Raw genomic sequence first — 20,899 nt, 5'->3', positions numbered from 1 at the left:
TAAGTGTCAAGCCTAACCTCGGTTGGGTAGTGACGAGGAAGGTCAGGGCCCTACTGAGGTAAAATATAATTTTAATTAATAGTATGAAAATCTGACAGAAATAATGAGTACAGCAGTGAGATAAGACAGGCTAAGGAAATAATAACAACTACACAAAGAACAAAATGGACACAGAATGACTACAGCTCAATACCAAGAACAACAATGAGGGTCTCCCAGGATACCGTCCTGTAGCCCTTCCTCAACCGTCTAGTGGATCTCCCAGGATACCGTCCCGTAGTCCAACTCATGTGACAAACCAAAGGATTTCCCGGGATACCATCCCGTAGTCCAACTATCAATATGCAGGGGGGATCTATCGGGAATCTAACCGGCAGTCCCAAAGTAAAAGTGCAGGGGGATCTACCGGGGATCGAACCCGTAGTCCCAAAATAAACAGACAAGGGGGGGAGCTACCGGAATCCCACATCCGTAGTCCCAATGTAAATGCGCAACCACAGCCAGAAATATACCAAGGAATGAAGTACGAAATACAACACAGATAGAACTAGCCTAGCATGCTTCATGGAGAATAGTCAAACAACTTAAGCAATTAGGCAATCAAGTCAACTAAACATGTTTTTCCTAATCTAGCACCGGTTATAATTTCAAGTAGAATAAGGCAAGTAAGAAAGAAACTAAATCTCAATAACTTAAGTAAAACCAGATTTTCCATCAATCGGCTCAAGTACGCGCTTGTCACCTCACGTACAAGGCACTCAAATATCAAGTAACAATCCTAAGGGGAAAGGTCCCCCACACAAGGTTAGACAAACCACTTACCTCGAATCGGCACCAAAATCAACTCGAAATCACACTTTTGCCACGAGTATCCGACTCCAAATGGTCCAAATCTATTCAATTCAATTACATATCGTAAGTAATATTGCAAACAACTGATTCCACTATTAAATTTAAAGCTAAGGCGCGAAAATAGGTAAAATGACCAAAACGCCCCTCAGGCCAACGTCTCGGAATCGAATAATTTTCACATTTTCAGAACCCTCGTACTCTCAAGAGTCCAACCATATAAAAATCTCCCAAATCGGAGGTCAAATGCCTACTCAAAATCCAAAAGTTAGGTCTAAGAAGTTTCCCCCAAACTATCTAATTTTTGACCCTAAATTCGAATTCTAGTGATGGATTTAACTAGAAAATGATGAAATATAGCTAGGAGGGATCGAAGAAATATTACTCAATGGTCTTCTCTTCAAAACCCTCTGAAAAACCTCCCTCTCCCGAGCTCTCAATTGATTTTTGTAACTTATGAACTCAAACCCTCGAAATTTCTATTTCTGCCCAGGGATATCCGCTTCTGCGGACAAGGGACCGCTTCTGCGGAAATCAAGTCGCTTCTACGGTTTTCACTAAAAGGAACAGGGCCGCATCTGCGATAGCTGGGCCGCTTCTGCGATGCCTAAGCCACTTTTGCGGAAATGGCACCGCTTCTGCGGTTTCTGAGGAAAAAGGAGACAAGCCGCTTCTGCGGCCACACAGCCGCTTCTGTGGCGCTGCAAAAATACCAGAAGAAGGACATTCAGCTGCTGCAATAACTTCAAAATTCATCCGTTAACCACCCGAAATCATCCCGAGGCCCCTGGGACCTCAACCAAAAGCACCAATACCACCTAATACCTTGTTCAAACTTGTACCAATCTTAAAAACACCTAAAACAACGCTGGAAAATTAATCAAAGATTCAAGCCTAAGAACTTCAAATTCCAACAAAACACGCTTTCGATCAAAAACCTACCCGAACCTCGTCCGAATGACCTGAAATTTTGCACACACACCCCAAATGACATGACGGAACTACTGTAACTTCCGAAATTCCAATCCGACCCTCGGATCAAAAACTCACTATCGGACCGGAAACTTATAAAATTTAAACTTCGGCCTTTCAAGCCTAAATGAGCTACGGACTTCCAAAATACATTCCGAACATGCTCCCAACCCCGAAATCACCTAACGGAGCTAACCGAACCATCGGATTTCCATTCCGAGGTCGTCTTCACACTGTTCCGACTACGGACCACTTTTCAACACTTAAGCTCTCATTTAGGGACTAAGTGTCCCAAAGCTCTCCGAAACTCAACACCGAACGTCCCGGCAAACCAAAATAGCAGAAATGAACTTAGGCGAAGCAGTTAATGGGGGATCGGGGCGTAAATTCTTAAGACGACCGGCCGGGTCATCACAATCACCCCCGTTAGGGAAGGGTGTGTCATCTCCAAACTCACCGGCATTGTTGTCATAATCACTATTCTCTTTCTGACTCTGCGCATCTGTCAGATCCCGAGTAAATACGACGTCTTTGGACAATTGAGTAAGGACAGGACCATCAAGTTGCTCGTTTTCACTGCACAACCAAAGAAATAATGAGTTACTAAAATTGGTCCAAACAAATACATATAACTTTATATATTCACTTACAAATCATAATGTGTTGATATCCCATGATACACATTATCTTGTTGATGCTTACTCTCGGATGGACCACCATGATCCAACACACCAAAACTAGGCATATACCAACTAGCCATTGGTTCATAACTTGTAAAATTCATAACTGGTCGGTACCCCATGTGAAATATATGAGTGTTAATACAAATAGAATACACAAAACTATACATCGTAACACAAAGGAAAATTAAAGTTTACCACTCGGTTTGTGGATTACGTATACTAAGGGAGAAATTATTTTCTCGCTCCTCATTCACATGTGGAGATAAGTTTAGATCCGGCCAAACTCTTTCAGCCGGAACATGTTCGGCTAAAATTGCTCCAAAATAACCACCCGATGATTGAGGGATTTTCCTACTTTGTGCAACCTCATTATTACGAACGTCTTCAGCCTTAACGTACATTTCCAACAGTTTTATTACAATAAATTCCCGGTATTCATCCGGAGTCCCCAAAAAATCTCTCAGAGTTTCATCGTCTTCGATGTTAAACTCAGCATAACAAGCTACCCCTTGCGGAGTCACAGAATACGGATATCTTTCGGTTATTTTAAGATTCATCGAACATTTGCTCACACTCATTTTTGTACATATCAACGATACCAATTTATCATACTCCATTGTAAGTGGCAACTTAACATGAGACTGTGGAGATAAACTATAGCTTACTGAGTTATTCGCCATCACAACCTCACCCCCCCCCCCCCAATATAATGAAATCCTAATTCTTCGCTCTTCAGACATTATGACAAAATGCAAAACAACTTAATAAAGAAAAATTTCAGAAGACTTGAAAATGTTTATGAATTGATTTTTACAAAATCTTTCACCTCTTTAAATAAGGCAAAAACTAGTCCGGGGGTTCCATTATTTGAGGTATAACGTCTTAGCTTAAAACGCCATACCAGTTGAATTATTATTGTGTCAGTTAAGTACAAAAGAATTATTTGTCGGCCATATATATATATATATATAGCGTCTTTTTGAAAGACGCTATACTTAACTGGCCAAACGGCCCTTAAGGTATAGCGCGAAAAAATGCTATATATATTTTGGTCACTATATTTGTTCTCCACATATTTTTATCCTTTGAATCCAAAAGAACCACATACTAATTCCGGACTCTTCCATAAGAGATCGAACCTAAAAACTCTTACTATTAAAGGTAAAGAAGTACATCTATCATTTCATCATAACCATTGTTTGGTCAAAGCTTTTACCACTTGCCGGTTGCTCCTACTCATCTATTCTAATATTACCATTATTTTATTTTATGTGATCCTGTTTAATCAGATAAAGGTTTAAGGAAAAATAACTTTTTTAACTTTATGGTCTTATGTATGTCATTACATTTGTACGACTATAAAAAATTTAAAATTTATAGTCTTAAATAAAATAAAATATTTGTGTTGCTATAAATATTAGTCATTAAAGATAAAATGAAAGATCTAAGCTAGCGTTTGGCCATTGATCCCAAATTTATTTTGAAAAATCTGATTTGGGTGAAGTTTGGTTTGAAGATGAAAATGTGTTTGGACATACGTTTTCAAAACATATTTTCCAACTTTATTTTGGAAAAACATGTATATAATTCCCAAGTTTTGAGATTTTGGCCCAAAATCAGCTCAATAGCTGATTTTGGGATTTGAAATTTGGGATTTGGCCAAAATATGAGCAAAATTTATGGCCAAACATGAGTTTTGAAACCGGAAAAGGGCCAAAAGTATCCCTATCGTTTGCTAAATGGTTTATAAATACCCTCCGTCCATCTATCCGTTCAAAAAAATACACTCAGTCCATCTATCCGTTCAAAAAAACACACGAAGTTAATTCTATTAACAAAAATACTCCCGCGACTAACGGCAGAACTGATGGAGTGTTTTTTTTTTTGAACGGATAGATGAACGGAGGATATTTATAAACCATTGAGCAAACGATAGGGATTATTGACCAAGAATCAAATATGGGTCTTATTTTTACCCATTTACCTTGTCCGACCCTATTTATTTGACCCGCCTAATTATTTTCTTTCTTTTTCTTTGCTTTTTTTTTCCCTCTCTTTTTCCTTATCACCCAGCACACCCACTCTCATCTCACAAAGAATTTTTAGCGTTTCTTTGTTGAAACAAATCTTTCTTTGTGTTTGAAAATATGGCTTTGGCTTTCACTTCATCTGCAATTCATGGCTCTTTGTCCTCCTCCTCTTCTTCTTATGAACATCCCAAAGGTAACCCTTTACTTTTTTTTTTTTTTTACCTTTTATAGATTCAATCTTTATCCTAGAATGTGATAATTTCAACCTTTTTAGAACCTTGGTTTCAATTTTCTTGTGTGCTTGTATCAGTTATATGTAGTTGTTTTTTCTCTGTTATTTCGTGGCTCTTTTGTTTTCTTACGAACAATCCAAAGATTTCCATTACTTGTCCCTTTCAAAGTTTCAATATTTCTCCTAGATTTGATTGATAAATTTGGAAATTTTTAGCATTTGGGCTCAATTTTTTGGTTTCAAATTTTTGGTTTGTTTTGATCCTTGTCTTCTTACTAAACAACCCAAATGTATCTGTTGATTTTCCATTTATGAGTTTCAATACTTATCTTGAGATTGATTGGAGAAATTTCAGAATCTGGTTTGAATTTCGGGTTATTTGATTTTGGGTTTTATCTATTCTTTAATTAATTTGTTATTGTGTGGAGAAGAAGAAAGGGGGAGATCAGATGAGTGGGAATGGGTGTGATAGATACTACCCATTTTTGTAAATGGGTCGGATAAGGTAAATGGGTTGAAATAATATCCATTTTTTTAGATTTCCACGTGGCCCAATTAAAAATCCCTATCGTTTGCTAAGTGGTTTATAAATACCCTCCGTCCATTTATCCGTTCAAAAAAACACACTCCATCAGTTCTGCCGTTAGTCGCGGGTGTATTTTTGTTAATAGAATTAACTTCGTGTGTTTTTTCGAACGGATAGATGGACCGAGTGTATTTTTTTGAACGGATAGATGGACGGAGGGTATTTATAAACCATTTATCAAACGATAGGGATAGTTTTGGCCCTTTTCCGGTTTTGAAATTAAATCCCAAATTTATTTTGGGAAAACTCATGGCCAAACGGGGCCTAAGTTGAGGTTATTTTCGAAATTTGGGAAAAGTAGTTCTTTTTTAAAGTAGCCTAAGGGCCCGTTTGGCCATTAAAAGAATTACTTTTTTCACTTTTTTTCGGAATCAGTGTTTGGTCATGAAAATTTCAAATTTCACTTGAAATTAAATTTCGAAACTTTTCAGAAATTTAAAAATTCCAAAAAACTATTTTTCAAAATGTCACTTCAAATCACTCACAAAAAATAAAAAACAATTCCAAATTATATTATGTCAAACACAACTCTAATTTTCAAACACCATTTCACTTGATTTTTTTTCGAATTTCACAAATTTTTAAGTCCAAATGCACACTAAAAAGATATAATCACCTACACTGAAACAATATCACTCCGTTTTCTTTCTGTAGTAAAATAGGTGCATATGACAAAGTATATACAACCTATATTTGAACATACTTTGATCAAGAAAAAAAAACATGACAGAGTATACTCCCTCCGGTCCACAATAAGTTACCAATTTGCTTTTGGTATATTCAGTAAGGAAATACTAAATTCTAAACGAAAATAGTTAGCGTGGCTAAGCCACCCTTCATTAAATATTGCACCATAGTTATAGTAGTACTTACTTCTCTTCTCAAATGTAATGAGTAAATGACTTTTTAGGGATATGTAATAAGGGTAATTTTGGAAAAATACATTGATTTTTTCTTGATTATATAAATGAACACTTATTTTGGATCAAAATAAAAAAGTAAATTGATCATTTATTGTGGACCGTATATTCTAAGTATATTCTAAGACGTTAATTCAAATGGTTTATTCACTTTAATGCAAATCCGCCCACAATCTCTTTCAGGCCTATGTCTGTCTCTCCTGTTAAGTTACTTCAGCATGGTTGGCTAATAAATACACGCTCCTCCGCTCGTTCGGGGCAATTACCCAAAATGTCACTTACTCCTAGACTCATGTAATAAGAGTGTGCTAGTGGGTTTTGCAGATAATGGAAATTAACAAGACAAGTCTTTGCCCAAGAGAAAAAATTGCACGCCTTTGGGAATTGGCTTTATCTCTACTTCTGCTGCTCAAGCTGCAGTTGATCTTTCTCACTTTTTAATGCTGTGATAAAAAACTGTCTTGTTTCTGTATCTCGATACTAATGGCCAACAACAATATTTATCATCACAATGCTAATACTTGTTTTTCTTTCACCGAGCCTGACCCTGAACCTGACGATATTTCTGTTTTTCTTCGTCATATTCTCCATCCTTCATCTAATTTTATGACCCATGAAATGCAAGATACCTCGTCGCTACCTCATCTTCTGCCTAAAAATCAACATTGCCTTGGTATATCGGATGGCGAGTTATCTTCCGTATTGAATTCGTCGGGTGGTGGCGTTTTCTCGTCTTCTTATGGGGCTTATAATGTCCCAGCAAGTGTAGCAAATGTTTCTTCTTCATCTGTTGGGACTATGGACAACGACCCAGATGAGTATGAATGTGAAAGTGAGGTATTTGTACACACTTCCTTTTTCGTTTTTCATTAGTTTATCAATTTAATAAGTTCCGAATTTGGTGTTTTTATTAAGGCCCTGGCCCTGATTCTTTATGCTACAGGGTGGTACGGAGGACTTGGGGGTGGAAGTTTCAGCACAACCACCACCACCTAGTAACACTAATTCCAAGAGAAGCAGAGCAGCTGAAGTCCACAATTTGTCTGAAAAGGTTGTTTCTTTTATCTAGTTTTATGGTTACTAGTATGTTATTTGAACGTACAATTTCAAAAGTTATAGTACTAATAAATTCTGTACTAGAAGTCTTAAAAATCGAACCTGCTAAGTTTAAATCCTCTACTTATCACTGATGTTATGGGTATGTACTTGGCAGAGGAGGAGAGGCAGAATTAATGAGAAGATGAAAGCATTGCAAAATCTTATTCCAAATTCTAACAAGGTGAGTATTTAATTTTGAAACTAGAAAATGATTTATCAGCATAGTTAAAGATTGATAGTGAGTTGATTATTTTCTAATGGATTTCTGGACAGACCGACAAGGCTTCAATGCTTGATGAAGCCATTGAGTACCTCAAGCAGCTTCAGCTCCAAGTACAGGTCTCTGCTTTTTATTTTAAATTTGCTGGTTCTAGCTTTTTCCCAAGGGATTCTATTTTAAATTTTCTGCATGTTTTGGTTATTTCTGTGTTTGATGACAGCTAACAACGTTAGATGGATTTGCCTTTTAATCCTGTGTTTGATGACCGTTCCTTTCCTACTTCTGGTTCTAAAGTACTGAACACCTTGATCTTACTGTTTTTGTTTGGGATCAAATTTCCTCCACCGGTGCACCACCGTGTTTTTGTTGGTTTCTTAAATGATGGTACAGCAAAAAAGGTTGGAAGAATAGTTAAAGCACTACTTAAGTAGCTCAGCCAGAAGTCCAGAACATGATCAAATATCTTATTCACCTTTCACACTCATCTGAATAATGTTGGCTTTCTTTATTGTAATGTTTAATAGGAGCTAGTGTTATGTGTTATTATAATCGTTCAGTAGGTTGTGGACTTCTTTCTCCTATGGATAATCAATTGTACGAACTGGGGAATTGTGAAATGACATTGGCGTCATAAGTGACACATTGGCTTGAAAATGTTTATCTGGAAAATTTTGAATGAAAAAACTAATAAATTTCCTGTTCCATACCCGGAAAGTTTGTTTCATATTGATAACTTATAATGGAAAGATTAGAGAGAAATGAAACTGCATACATCAATATTCAATTCAAGATGCTTTGGATGGTTATTAACATGTTCTCTACCTCCTTTGTCATCGAAAATTCTTTTGGCTAATCTATAACTCAGTATATTTCCTAGATTGGTACTAGATCTGGAGTTTGTTTTAAGTTATGATTTGTAGCGTGATAATGTGCTTGAAATATCAGATGCTGACAATGAGAAATGGGTTAAGCATGTATCCTCTGGGCCTACCACGAGTGTTACAGCAAAATCAAGTCTCCCAGCTAAGTATGGGTTTATGCGAGGGGAATGGATACACAAATGCTAAAGCGGCTGGGGCTCTCCATGTAAACCAAGACACATCGTTAAATGCCATTTTTTGTTCAGGGGATAATCGTACAGAGACAAAGCTAACACCAGTGGCAACTATGTCAAATGTAAACCATTCAAACAATGCTTTTGAATCAGAGTCATCGATCAATGTTCACCTTGATCCCTTTCAGCTGTCAAGATCTACGAGTAACGTTAGTTGAATGTGACCTATTGGAATGCAGATTAAGGAATCAGTATATAACTATTTGACATTCACTTTCTGTTTGTTGCATAGGGAACTTTGAGGGAGGATTGGTTACCTTTACATGAAATGGGTGAGCGACAGACCAAAACTGTTTCAATTGGTAAGTTGTTTGCTTAACATCCTTACCTATTTTACAGTTTTTTGCCTTGGATCCTGTTCTCTTTATCATTGTTGTTTCATTGTGTAATAGGAGAAAATGTGGCATCCTCAGTTCCCTTTGATGCATCTGAGTTGAAGAGAAATACTCTTGAAGCATGCTTGCGTCGATATCAATTTGGAGCTATGAGTGAAACCAATATGGATTGCGACCAATTTCTTGCCCCACAATTGTATAGGTAATTAGTACCTGGCACAAGAGCTTTCCACAAAGATTTTTTTAAAAAAAAATTTGTATTACTAATTTTCCTAATTCTACTGTCAGCCATGCTGGGAGAAGTACATCTGTTGACACTATCATCAAAACCGAATGCAGCAACTTCTGAAATTTTATTTGCATCATCCTGCTGGAAATTATCGAAAAAATGACATGTATCTTGCTGCTTAGGATAAAGTTTAATGTAAGCTAATTTATGGGTTCAAACGCGATTCTATGGAGCGAATCATGTCTGCATTGCTTGTACTGTTGTTTCATGTAAAATTTGGCATATAAATGTAAAGACTGCACTATATTCTATCTTGTTAAGACGAGTAAGTAGCATATACTCAGCTTTGTCCGACTAATCTAAAGCTGATTAGACAAGCTTCATACACGTAGTTCAGTTAGTGGATGAACTGTAAACTACTAATCAAAAGAAACAAGAAGAATCACTACACATAAGATCAAAGGTTTTCTTTTCTTCTTGAGCAATGAGGAAATGTAGAGATCTCTATGATAATTTAACAGTGCTCAAAACAAAACATCGTGTAGTTTGTTTGAATCAAGTTCATTGCTTGTGAAGCTCGTTTATACTTCAAACCCGTTACATCATAAAGAATATGATGTAAAGGGTAAAAGGGAGTACCTTTTGTGTTGATGCAAGAATCACAACTTGCATCCTCCATTGTGGTGTTTTCGGCATATAGGAAAAAACTTCTTTCACCTTATAAGAAATATTTTCTCAAACAGTGTTTTATTTGTTGAAAATGTTTAATTCCATGTATTTATGCAACTTGTGACAAGTTAATATGTCGTTTCAAGTATATTAAAATCTTATTCCATATCAATAGCTAATTTTCAGGTAACTATATATCTTCATCTTCGCCTTGTTTCTTTTTGTTATGTCGAGGAAGAGGCAAACCCGAAAATAAAGAAGATAAAGAACACCAAATTTTAACGTGGAAAACCCTTCAAATTGAAGGTAAAAACCACGGGATCACAAAGATCCAAAAAGCTTCACTATAACAATAATAGGGTTACAAAAGTTCTCAAAAAGGCTACACAACAAGTGCCAAACACGGAGCAATAATAGCAACAAGAGCAACAATTAATCAATTGAAGAAAGAGGAGAATCCACAAAAATGAAGCTGCTGTTCGAGGCTCGAAATCAGATGCTACGGGCCTCCAAATCCGATCTCCACCGTTCAAATCAAAGATGAAGATGTTACGAACACTTCGTCAAAATATCAGCCCGATCCAACGGTTAACGAATCGAGAAACGTGATTTGAAGTTGGCTGGTGGGAATAAAAATATACAGCAAAACAAATACTTTTCTTCTCTCTTTTCTCTTGATGAAAGCTCTCTCAAAAACCACTCTTATGTGCTTAAGTATTTCAAAGACTTGTATCAATGAGCATCAAATAATTCTCCAAGGTTGTCCTATTTATAGATCATGAGTGGTGCTTTCTCTTAAAGCCAAAACTCACTCAAAATAGGGATAAACACCGAATCCAATTCCGAATAGGAGTGGAAACCAAAAGAGAATAGGATTAGGCCATTGGGCCTTTGGCTGGACAACATGGGCATGTGCCCAACAAACTCCCCCTCCAGTCAAGGGGCCAAATATGTGTTCAAGTAGGGGAACTTGACATGCTTCATGCCTGCTAATTTTTTTGCAAAACGCATGCTTATCTGTAAGCTTAACTACGAAGTCCTCAGGCTGATCCATATAAATCTCCTCATTTAAATCACCATGGAGAAAAGCAGTCTTGACATCCATCTGCTCAACCTCTAAATCTAGACTTGCAGCAAAGCCTAGAACCACACGAATAGAAGACATCTTCACAACAGGGGAGAAAATTTCATCAAAGTCAACTCCCTTCTTCTGGCCAAAACCTTTAACAACTAACCTCGCCTTGTATCTAGGCGCAGAGTTATGGTTATCTTGCTTTATTCTGAATATCAATTTGTTAGATAAAGCTCTCTTACCTTTCGGCAATTTCACTAACTCATATTTGCCATTCTCATGGAGTGACTTCATCTCATCTTCCATGGCTTCGATACACTATTCTTTGTGAGTACCTTGCATGGCTTCAGCATAGCTCTCAGGTTCTCCCGTGTCAGTCAAAAGTACATACTCATCAGGAGGATAGCGCATGGATTTTTGCTTCTCCCTTGTAGATCTTCTAAGAGAGGTTTCAGGAGAATTCGAAATAGACCTGAGCAGAAATTGGTTGCTGGTCAACCACAACTTCATCAACTGAAGCATCGATAACATCTATACCATGATGATCATTTGATCTTGATCACTATCTCCATCACTGTCTTGGGTTCCTTGATGTGCAATAGGTGCCTTAGCAATAGAAACTGGGTCATTATCAACTAAGCTCTCATTACTCTGAGAATCTATCTTCTCAGCTTTGCCAATATCTTCAATAGTCTGGTCTTCAAAGAATATTGCATCACGACTTCTAATAAGTTTATTGTCAACTGGATCATAAAAACGATACCCGAATTCATCTTGACCAAAACCGATAAAGATGCACTGCTTAGTTTTGGCATCCAGTTTTGATCTCTCATCTTTAGGAACATGCACACAAGCTTTACACCTAAAAACTCTCAGGTGATCATAAGAAACATCTTTGGCAAACCAAACTCTGTCTGGGGAATCACCATCCAAAGCAACAGTAGGAGACAAATTAATAACATAGGCAACAATGTTAAGTGCTTCCGCCCAAAATGTATTTGGAAGTTTAGCTTCTGAAAGCAAGCATCTAACTCTCTCAACTAGAGTTTTATTTATCCTCTCTGCCAAACCATTCAATTGAGGCATCTTGGGCGGAGTTTTCTGATGACGAATTCCTTGTTCCTTGCAATAGTAATCAAAGAGACCACAATATTCACCACCATTGTCAGTGCGAATACATTTTAATTTCTTGGCCTTCTGTCTCTCAGCTAAGGCCTGAAATTATTTAAATGGGCCAAGTGCTTGATCTTTAGATTTCAAAGGATACACCCAGAGCTTACGAGGATGATCATCAATAAAGGTCACAAAGTAAAGTACACCACCTTTTGACTTTACTTTAAAAGGACCACACAAATCAGAGTGTACTAGCTCTAATAAATCGGGCTTTCTTGAGGGAGGATGGCTATGAAAGGAAACCCTTTTCTGTTTGCCAGCTAAACAATGGATACACCTTTTCAACTTTGGCTGTGTCACTCTAGAAAGCAAACTTTTCTTAGCCAAACACGTAATCTCCCTCTCCCTCATATGACTTAATCTTCTGTGCCACAATTCTGATAAAGTATCACTTTCCACCAGATTTATGGAGTCATTAAGAATAGAGCCTTGTGTCACATATAATTGACTAGACTTGACTCCTCGAGCCACTACTAACGAGCCCTTGGTGAGCTTCCATTGTCCATTAAAGAGGGCATTATGGTAACCTTCATCGTCTAATCTTCTTGCGGAGATCAAATTGAAAGGAAAGTCTGGAGCATGCTTGAAATCTTGAAGAACTAACGTTGAACCATTATTAGTTTTCAAACAAATTGTGCCAACATTAAACACCTTAACTTCACTGTCATTGCCCATCTTTAACACTCCAGAATCAACAAGAGTATAAGATGAGAAAAAATCTTTTCTTGGTGTGACATGTGAGGTAGCTCCAAAATCTACTATCCAGCTCGTCTCATGAGATACCAAATTGATGACGTTTTCATCATAAGCAAAAATAAGGTCATCTCGAACAATAGCAGCAACATTGTTCTCGTTATTTTCAACTTTTTTTCCTTCTCTAATGTCTTGTAACAACTTGCGGCAAAACCTTTTGATATGTCCTTTCTTGCCACAGTGGTTGCATGTAATATTATAGTATTTGGACCTTGACTTACTTCTACTTTTACCTCTATTCCTTGAGCCTCTTATTCTATCTCTCCCCCAATCTTCTATAACCAAGATAACTGCTTGTGAGGACGAACCTTGAGATTTTCTCCTTACTTCCTCGTTCAACACACCATATTCCATGGTCACCTTACCTCCAGGAGCTGAATTTGTCAAAGAAACACGAAGAGTTTGCCAAGAATCCGGTAAAATATTAAGAAGCCAAAGTCCTTGTATCTCATCATCAAAATTAACTCCCATTCCAGACAACTGATCAAGGACGCCCTGAAAATATTTATGTGATCAAGGATAGGGCTGCCTTCCTTATATTTAAAGGTCATCAATTGCTTTAGCAGGAACAACTTGTGGTTCCCAATTTTGAAGCATAAAGAGTCTCTAGCTTTTTCCACAATTATCTCGCATGTGTCTCGTGCACAATATGGTTGCGAACATTATCTTCAACCCATTTTCGTATATATCCACATACTTGTTGGTGCTCAAAATCCCAATCTTCATCAGATACACTCTCGGGTTTATGAGCTGAAAAAACGGGTAGATGCATCTTCTTCACGAACAACAAGTCTTTCATCTTGCTTCTCCAAACTTTATAATTTCTCCCATTTAAACATTCCATCTTGCTCATATTTGCCTCCATTCCGTAACAACCTGGATAAATAACCAAGGCTCTGATACCACTGTTATGTCGAGGAAGAGGCAAACCCGAAAATAATTAAAGGAGATAAAGAACACCAAATTTTAACGTGGAAAACCCTTCAAATCGAAGGTAAAAACCACGGGATCACAAAGATCCAAAAAGCTCCACTATAACAATAAGGGGGTTACAAAAGTTCTCAAAAATGACTACACAACAAGTGTCAAACACGGAGCAACAATAGCAACAAGAGCAACAACTAATCAATTGAAGAAAGAGGAAAATCTACAAAAATGAAACTGTTGTTCGAGGCTTGAAATCAGATGCTATGGGCCTCCAAATCCGATCTCACCGTTCAAATCAAAGACCAGGATGTTACGAACACTCAATCAAAATATTAGCCCGATCCAACGGTTAACGAATCGGAAAATGTGATTTGAAGTTGGCTGGTCGGAATAAAAATATGCAGCAAAACAAATACTTTTCTTCTCTCTTCTCTCTTGATGAAAGCTCTCTAAAAAAACCACTCTTATGTCTTAAGTCTTTCAAAGACTTGTATCAATGAGCATCGAATAATTCTCCAAGGTTGTCCTATTTATAGATCATGAGTGGTGCTTTCTCTTAAAGACAAAACCCACTCAAAATAAGAATAAACACCGAATCCAATTCCGAATAGGAATGGACACCAAAAGAGAATAGGATTAGGCCATAAGGCCTTTGGCTGGACAACATGGGCATGTGCCCAACACTTTTCTAGTTCTTCTTTGGTCGTGCGTGTAAGAAATGAACATTGAGACCAAGTATAACCCAAAACTTCTACCTGTAAAATTCCAATCTAGGAGGCTACGAGTAAAATTTGACAGAGGGAAGTTTACTCACAAGTTTTAGTAAAACGTATTGACGTCAACAAATAAAAAATGTTTAAGAACTAGAAGTCAAGTGAATCAAACTTAGAACGGTCTCTTCATTATATTCCTGTATGATGTAGAAAAGTGGTTCGCGTCTCTCCTACTTCGCCTAAGACAAGGTTATTTCGGCCCAATATCTACCCAACACGTATAAAAGCAAGACTAAGCCTATTTTGGGAGGGGAGACGCCACTGTGAAGCAAAAAATACACACGAGGAACATCCGGGAGCGAGGATATCTCAGTTTTCTTCATCTTTTCTTAGTATTCTCACTTATTCAACACTTGTGAATTTGTTTTGATATTATCATGAGTGGCTAAAACCCATAGTTCTGGGGTTGTGATTTAGCCATAAATATTATTGTTTAAAGTTGACTTAACCTTGATTACAATTCACTAATATATGATTATTTCTTCAATTATATGATTAATTACTTAATTGTCTGGCCAACAATTAGGTTCTATATACTATCTATGCTATGCTTGGGAAAGCTACGTCTAGATTAGAGAAGAATTGAAGAGAGCATGATCTTAACTCTGAATGGGGGCAGATTTGTGGTTAGGATAGGAATATACCTAGTCACCGTGCTTAATTAAATATCATAATCTCAATGCGTTCTTAATAGATTGATTCCATAGGAATATAGGCGTTAATCTATTTTGAATAGGCGAGTAGGAATTCGGGAGAAAACTACGAGAGCAATTGTTCGATTAATTAGCAACCATAAGTGAATTGTATGAAAGGGAGAGTTAATTAGAGCACAATAGGATTGGTGAATCGATCACAACCCTGGAATATTCGTCTCTACTGAATACACAACAACTACTTTGCTGCTTGTTTAAAATAGTTACTTGTTAGAATTATTGCTTAGTATAATCACTCTTTTGAACTCGGATTGACTTGACTAAATAATAATCTGGATGAAACTAGTGGGTAGTTAATATAAGTCTCTGTGGGTTCAACACTCGACTTATCATGTATGACCACGTATACTTGTGTGTGCGTTTGGGAGCAACAAGTTTTTGGCGCCATTGCCTGGGACTTGAATATTGACTACTTTCTAGTTTTTACTTTAGTGGTTTATTTCGTCAAGTCTAGCATTTCTTATTAGTTGCTCTGCTCTCAGGAACTTGGATTGAATGAGAAGGGTTAGAGGCCAGGATAAACTTCAAGACTTTGACCCCGAACATGATTTCACAGGAGGTTGAGGGAAGCAAGGGATAAAGATAATGTTCAGGCACTTGTTCAATTTCTTGTGGACATGGCAGAGGAGCAACATTTGGTTGTTCAAAAGGTGGCGATGCCCAGCATTGCTAATGTCACCTCCAGCATTGTGAAGCCCAGAATCACTAGGCACGTTGAACTGAAACAAAGCATGATCCAGCTACTACATGCGAATGGGCAGTTTATGGGTCTTCACACGAGGATCCACAACAGCACATCCTGAACTTCCTATTGATTAGTGATACTTATATCACTAACGGAGTCATTCTAGACTATGTGAGGCTCACACTGTTCCCGTTTTCTCTGTTGGGTGAATCTAAGCGGTGATTGAAGGCGGATCCGGCTAATTCCCTAACATCATGGAATGATCTGGCGAAAAAAAAATTGGCAGGGTTGTTTCCTTCAGGCAAAAATGCAAAGATCAGAAGCAAGATAGTCGCCTTCAAACAGAAATCGGGGGAGTCTTTATACTCGGCTTGGGAAAGGTTTAAGGGACTGCTCAGAGACTGTCCTCATCACAATCAGACAAATGAAGTGTTAGCTCACACTTTCATAGAAGGGCTACATCCTGAGATAAAGATTGTGGTGGATGCTGCAGCGGGAGGTCAAGTATTGGAGAAAAGCTTCGATGAGATAATGCATTATTGAACAAATTCTCCAAAAGCAATCCTGATTGGCAAGGAGAGATGGGCAGACACACAATACAAAAATCTGCAGAGGTTCTCGAGTTAGATATCGTCTTTGCATTACCAGCGCAGGTTTCCACATTGGCCAACCAAGACAATAAGATGACCTTGGTTATTAACAAGCAACAAGCTCAGCCAGTGCAACAGGTTAAATTATTTTGTGAAGCATGTAGAGAGGGTCATACGAGCGACTTATGCCTAGCTAATCTATAGTATGTCTGTTTTGTGGGTAATGCAAATAAGGACCAGATAAATCAATATGGGAAGACTTACAATCCTAACTGGAGGAACCACCCAAACTTCTGTTAGGGTGGAAACCAAAGGTGATCAGAATCAGTATAGGCCACAAGCTCCTCAACAACAGTATAGACCACCTCAGGCTGAACAACCTACAAACCCAGTGATTCACATTGAGGAGATGCTAAAGAAATTGATGGCTGATCAATAGGCTCAAGCAGCAGCCCATGCTGCAGCGATTTGAAATCTAGAGAGACAAGTGGGGCAACTTGCCAGTGCTCAAAATACTCGACCAGTTGGAGCTCTTCCAAGAGATACTGAGGCTAATCCTAAAGCATCTATTAATGTTGTGTCATTGAGGAATGGTAGTCAGTTAGAAGAAGTCCCGTCGAAAAAAGAGGAAGCAAGTGACCTTTCATGAGAAACCAGCCACCATAGAAGCAGAATCAGAAAAAGCAAAGGAGTCAGAGAAGCCAACTAAAGAGGCGGTGGCTAAGCAACCCCCACCATTAGTTGTGAGGCCACCACCTTCGTTCCCTCAAAGATTGTAGAAAGTGAAGGATAATGCGGCCTATAAAAAGTTTCTTGATATTTTGAAGCAGGTGTAAATCAATATTCCGCTGGTAGACATTTTGCAAGAAGTTGCCAAATACATCAAGGACATTGTGTCAAATAAGAGGAGGTTGACAGAGTTCAAGACTGTGGCACTCACTGAAGAAGGTAGGTCAAGAATTTAAAGCAAGCTACCTCATAAATTGAAGGATCCAGGTAGCTTCACTATCCAAATCTTGATTGGTAAACATGCAATCGGGCGAGCTTTGTGTGATCTTGGGGCAAGCATCAATTTGATGTCGCTATCTGCGTTCAAACAGTTAGGGTTGGGTGAGCCTCGCCCAACCATAGTGATTTTACAGTTGGCTGATCGCTCCCTTGCTCATCTTGAAGGAGTGATTGAAGATGTGTTAGTTCAAGTGGGTTCTTTCATATTCCCTGTTGATTTTATTATCTTGGACTATAAGCCCGATCAGGAAGTCCTATTTATTTTGGGGCATCCATTCTTAGCCCGAGCCGAGCTATTATTGATGTACGTGAAGGAAAGATGACGATGAGAGTGGATGATCGAGTAGAGGTGTTCAATGTGTATAAAGCACTCAGATTACCAGCCCACTATGAAGAGCTATCCATGATTTCTATGGTGGAAAGTGATGTGACGTCATTGGTACCTTATATTAGCCCCATAGATCCTCTTGAACGAGCCTTGATTGGGGATGAAGACGATAGTGAGGATGAGATGATAGAAGAAATTGAGCAAGTACTTAACATGTCTTGCAATTATGTCCATGGGTTTGGGAGATTTGAGGAGTTGCACAGGCATGTTACTCTGACCCCTCCTAAGCCATCAATTGAAGAAGCTCAAAGCTAGAGCTTAAGCCCCTTTCAGCGCATCTGCGCTATGCTTATTTGGGGAACACTGAGACATTGCTAGTGATTATCTCATCCAGCTTGAATGATGTGCAAGAAGAAAAATTGCTCAAAGTGCTTCGTGAGCATAAAAAGGCTATCGGGTGGACAATTGCTGACATCAAAGGGATCAGTCCATCATTCTGCATGCATAAAAATTTTCTGGAAGATGAACACCGCCCTAGTGTTGAGCAACAAAGGAGATTAATTTCCGTTATGAAAGAGGTCGTAAAGAAGGAAGTAATTAAGTGGCTCGATGCAGGCATCATCTTCCCCATTTCTGACAGCAACTGGGTAATCTCAGTGCAATGTGTGCCTAAAAAGGGGGATGATTGTTGTAGAGAATGAGAAGAATGAGATAATCCTACTCGCGTCGTGATGGGGTGGAGAGTTTGCATTGATCACAGAAGGTTCAACAAAGAAACCCGCAAGGACCACTTCCCACTTCCATTCATTGACCAAATGTTGGACAGATTGGCGGGGCATGAATATTATTGCTTTCTTGATGGTTACTTGGGGTACAACCAGATTGTCATATGCCCAGAGGATCAGGAAAAGACCACTTTTACATGTCCTTATGACACTTTTTCTTTCAAGCGAATGTCGTTTGGTCTTTGTAGTGCATCGGTCACTTTCCAAAGATGCATGATGGCTATTTTAACTAATATGGTGGAAAAATTTGTGAAAGTTTTCATGGATGATTTTTCAATCTTTGGGTCTTCTTATGATGACTATTTGAAGAATTTAGGCAAGGTGTTAGCCCGTTGTGAAGAGACGAATCTAGTGCTAAATTGGGAAAACTACCATTTTACAGTACAAGAAGGAACCGTGTTAGGCATATAGTATCAAGGAGCAACATTGAAGTTGCTAAGGCGAAAGTGGAGGTGGTTGAAAAATTACCTCCACCAATTTTTGTGAAGGGTGTCCGGAGTTTCTTGGGACACGCGGGTTTCTATAGACGCTTTATTAAAGATTTTTCAAAAATTGCTACTCCTTTGTGTAGGTTGCTTGAAAATGATGTAACCTTCAATTTTGATGAAGCCTGTCTGAAGGCATTCGAGGAGCTCAAAAAGAAGTTGGTGGCTGCCCCCATTATTGCAGCACCGGGTTGGTCCTTACCATTTGAACTTATGTGCATTGCAAGTGACCATGCTATTGGGGCAGTGCTAGGCCAGAGGAAGGATAAGATCTTTTACTCCATATACTATGCGAGTAAGACTCTTGATCATGCACAGCTGAATTACACCACCACAAAAAGGAGTTGTTGGCTGTTGTGTGGGCTTTTTGAGAAATTTCGGGCATACTTGGTGGGAACAAAAGTCATAGTCCATACAGATCATGCAGCAATCAGGTATCTATTTATAAAAAAAGTATCCAAAGCTAGATTGATGCGCTGGGTTTTATTGTTGCAGGAATTTGATGTGGAAATACGAGATCGAAAGGGCACAAAAAATCAAGTAGCCGACCGTCTATCAAGGCTGGAAAATCATAAGCACGTGGAGGAAGGTGGAAAAATTAAGGAGGCATTCCCTTATAAGAAATTGTTTGCTATCATCCAAGACCCTCCCATGGTAAGCCGACTATGTGAATTATCTTGTACTTCCTCCTGAAATTGAATCTGAAGCTAGAAAGAAGTTTCTACATGATGTGAACTTCTACTACTGGGATGAGCCATTCTTTTACAAACACTGTGCTGGTTAGTTGATGAGGAGGTGCATTCTAGAAAGGGAGGTGGAATTAGTGTTGTATGATTTCCATGCCTCGCCTTATGGGGGCCATCATGAAGGCTATAAGACAGTTGCAAAGGTGCTACAATCTAGGTTCTTTTGGCCAACATTGTTCAAGGATGCCCATGCATTTGTTAAGAAGTGTGACTAGTGTCAAAGAATAGGGATAATCACAAAGAGGCATGAGATGCCTTTGAATAACATCCTGGAGGTAGAGATTTTTGATGTGTGGGCTATAGACTTTGTGGGAACATTCCCATTGTCTAGAGGAAACAAATATATCTTGCTAGCAGTTGACTACGTGTCAAAATGGGTAGAGGCGATCGCATTGCCAACAAATGATGCCAAGGTGGTAGCTGCTTTTGTGAAGAAGAGCATATTCTCGAGGTATGGGACTCCACGTGCTTTGATTAGTGGCAAAGAGACACATTTTTGCAATCGGTTGTTGAATAACCTTCTAGCTAAATATGGGGTCCGCCATAGAGTAGCCACGACATATCATCCGCAAACAAGTGGACAAGCTGAGGTTTCCAACAGAGAGATAAAGCAAATATTAGAGAAATCAGTGAGTGTGAATAGGAAGGATTGGGCTGCAAAGTTAGATGATGCCTTATGGGCATATAGAACTGCATACAAAACACCAATTGGGGCGTCGCCGTATAAACTTGTTTATGGGAGGGCATGTCACTTGCATGTTGAACTTGAACACATGGCGTACTCGGCAATTAAAAAGTTGAATATGGACTTTGAAGCTGCGGGAGGCTCTTGCAGTTGAATGAGTTAGATGACTTTAGGCTGCACTCTTATGAAAATGCTAAGCTTTATAAGGAGAAGACAAAAAGATGGCATGACAAGCGTAT

General features: G+C 38.5%; 2 protein-coding genes across 2 annotated transcripts; both read left to right on the top strand.

The window, feature by feature from the left end:
* The first annotated feature begins 6,507 nt into the window (after positions 1-6,507).
* LOC109244378 (transcription factor SPATULA-like) lies at positions 6,508-9,607 on the top strand. Its single transcript, XM_019411460.1, has 8 exons — positions 6,508-7,109; positions 7,216-7,323; positions 7,486-7,551; positions 7,644-7,709; positions 8,536-8,853; positions 8,937-9,006; positions 9,097-9,241; positions 9,328-9,607. The coding sequence occupies exons 1-8, from the start codon at positions 6,756-6,758 to the stop codon at positions 9,386-9,388; spliced, it is 1,188 nt and encodes a 395-aa protein (XP_019267005.1). The 5' UTR covers positions 6,508-6,755; the 3' UTR covers positions 9,389-9,607.
* Positions 9,608-17,950: 8,343 nt separating this feature from the next.
* LOC109244370 lies at positions 17,951-20,190 on the top strand. The gene is made up of 6 exons (XM_019411453.1): positions 17,951-18,222; positions 18,354-18,606; positions 18,841-19,067; positions 19,127-19,619; positions 19,725-19,883; positions 20,014-20,190. Exons 1-6 carry the CDS (start codon positions 17,951-17,953, stop codon positions 20,188-20,190), a joined length of 1,581 nt encoding a protein of 526 aa, XP_019266998.1.
* The last annotated feature ends 709 nt before the right edge of the window (positions 20,191-20,899 follow it).

This window comes from Nicotiana attenuata, unplaced genomic scaffold, assembly GCF_001879085.1.
Source record: "Nicotiana attenuata strain UT unplaced genomic scaffold, NIATTr2, whole genome shotgun sequence".
NCBI lineage: Eukaryota > Viridiplantae > Streptophyta > Magnoliopsida > Solanales > Solanaceae > Nicotiana > Nicotiana attenuata.
The sequence above is the reverse complement of the archived record's forward strand: the minus strand, read 5'-3'. Positions and strand labels throughout refer to the sequence as shown.

Coding starts and splice junctions, on each gene's coding strand:
- LOC109244378 (XM_019411460.1), top strand. CDS start 6,756: ATGGCCAACAACAATATTTATCATCACAATGCTAATACTTGTTTTTCT. Junction 7,552..7,643: donor TTATTCCAAATTCTAACAAG/GTGAGTATTTAA, acceptor ATTTCTGGACAG/ACCGACAAGGCTTCAATGCT. Junction 9,007..9,096: donor GACCAAAACTGTTTCAATTG/GTAAGTTGTTTG, acceptor ATTGTGTAATAG/GAGAAAATGTGGCATCCTCA.
- LOC109244370 (XM_019411453.1), top strand. CDS start 17,951: ATGACGATGAGAGTGGATGATCGAGTAGAGGTGTTCAATGTGTATAAA. Junction 19,620..19,724: donor AGAAATTTCGGGCATACTTG/GTGGGAACAAAA, acceptor TTATTGTTGCAG/GAATTTGATGTGGAAATACG. Junction 19,884..20,013: donor TCATCCAAGACCCTCCCATG/GTAAGCCGACTA, acceptor TGTGCTGGTTAG/TTGATGAGGAGGTGCATTCT.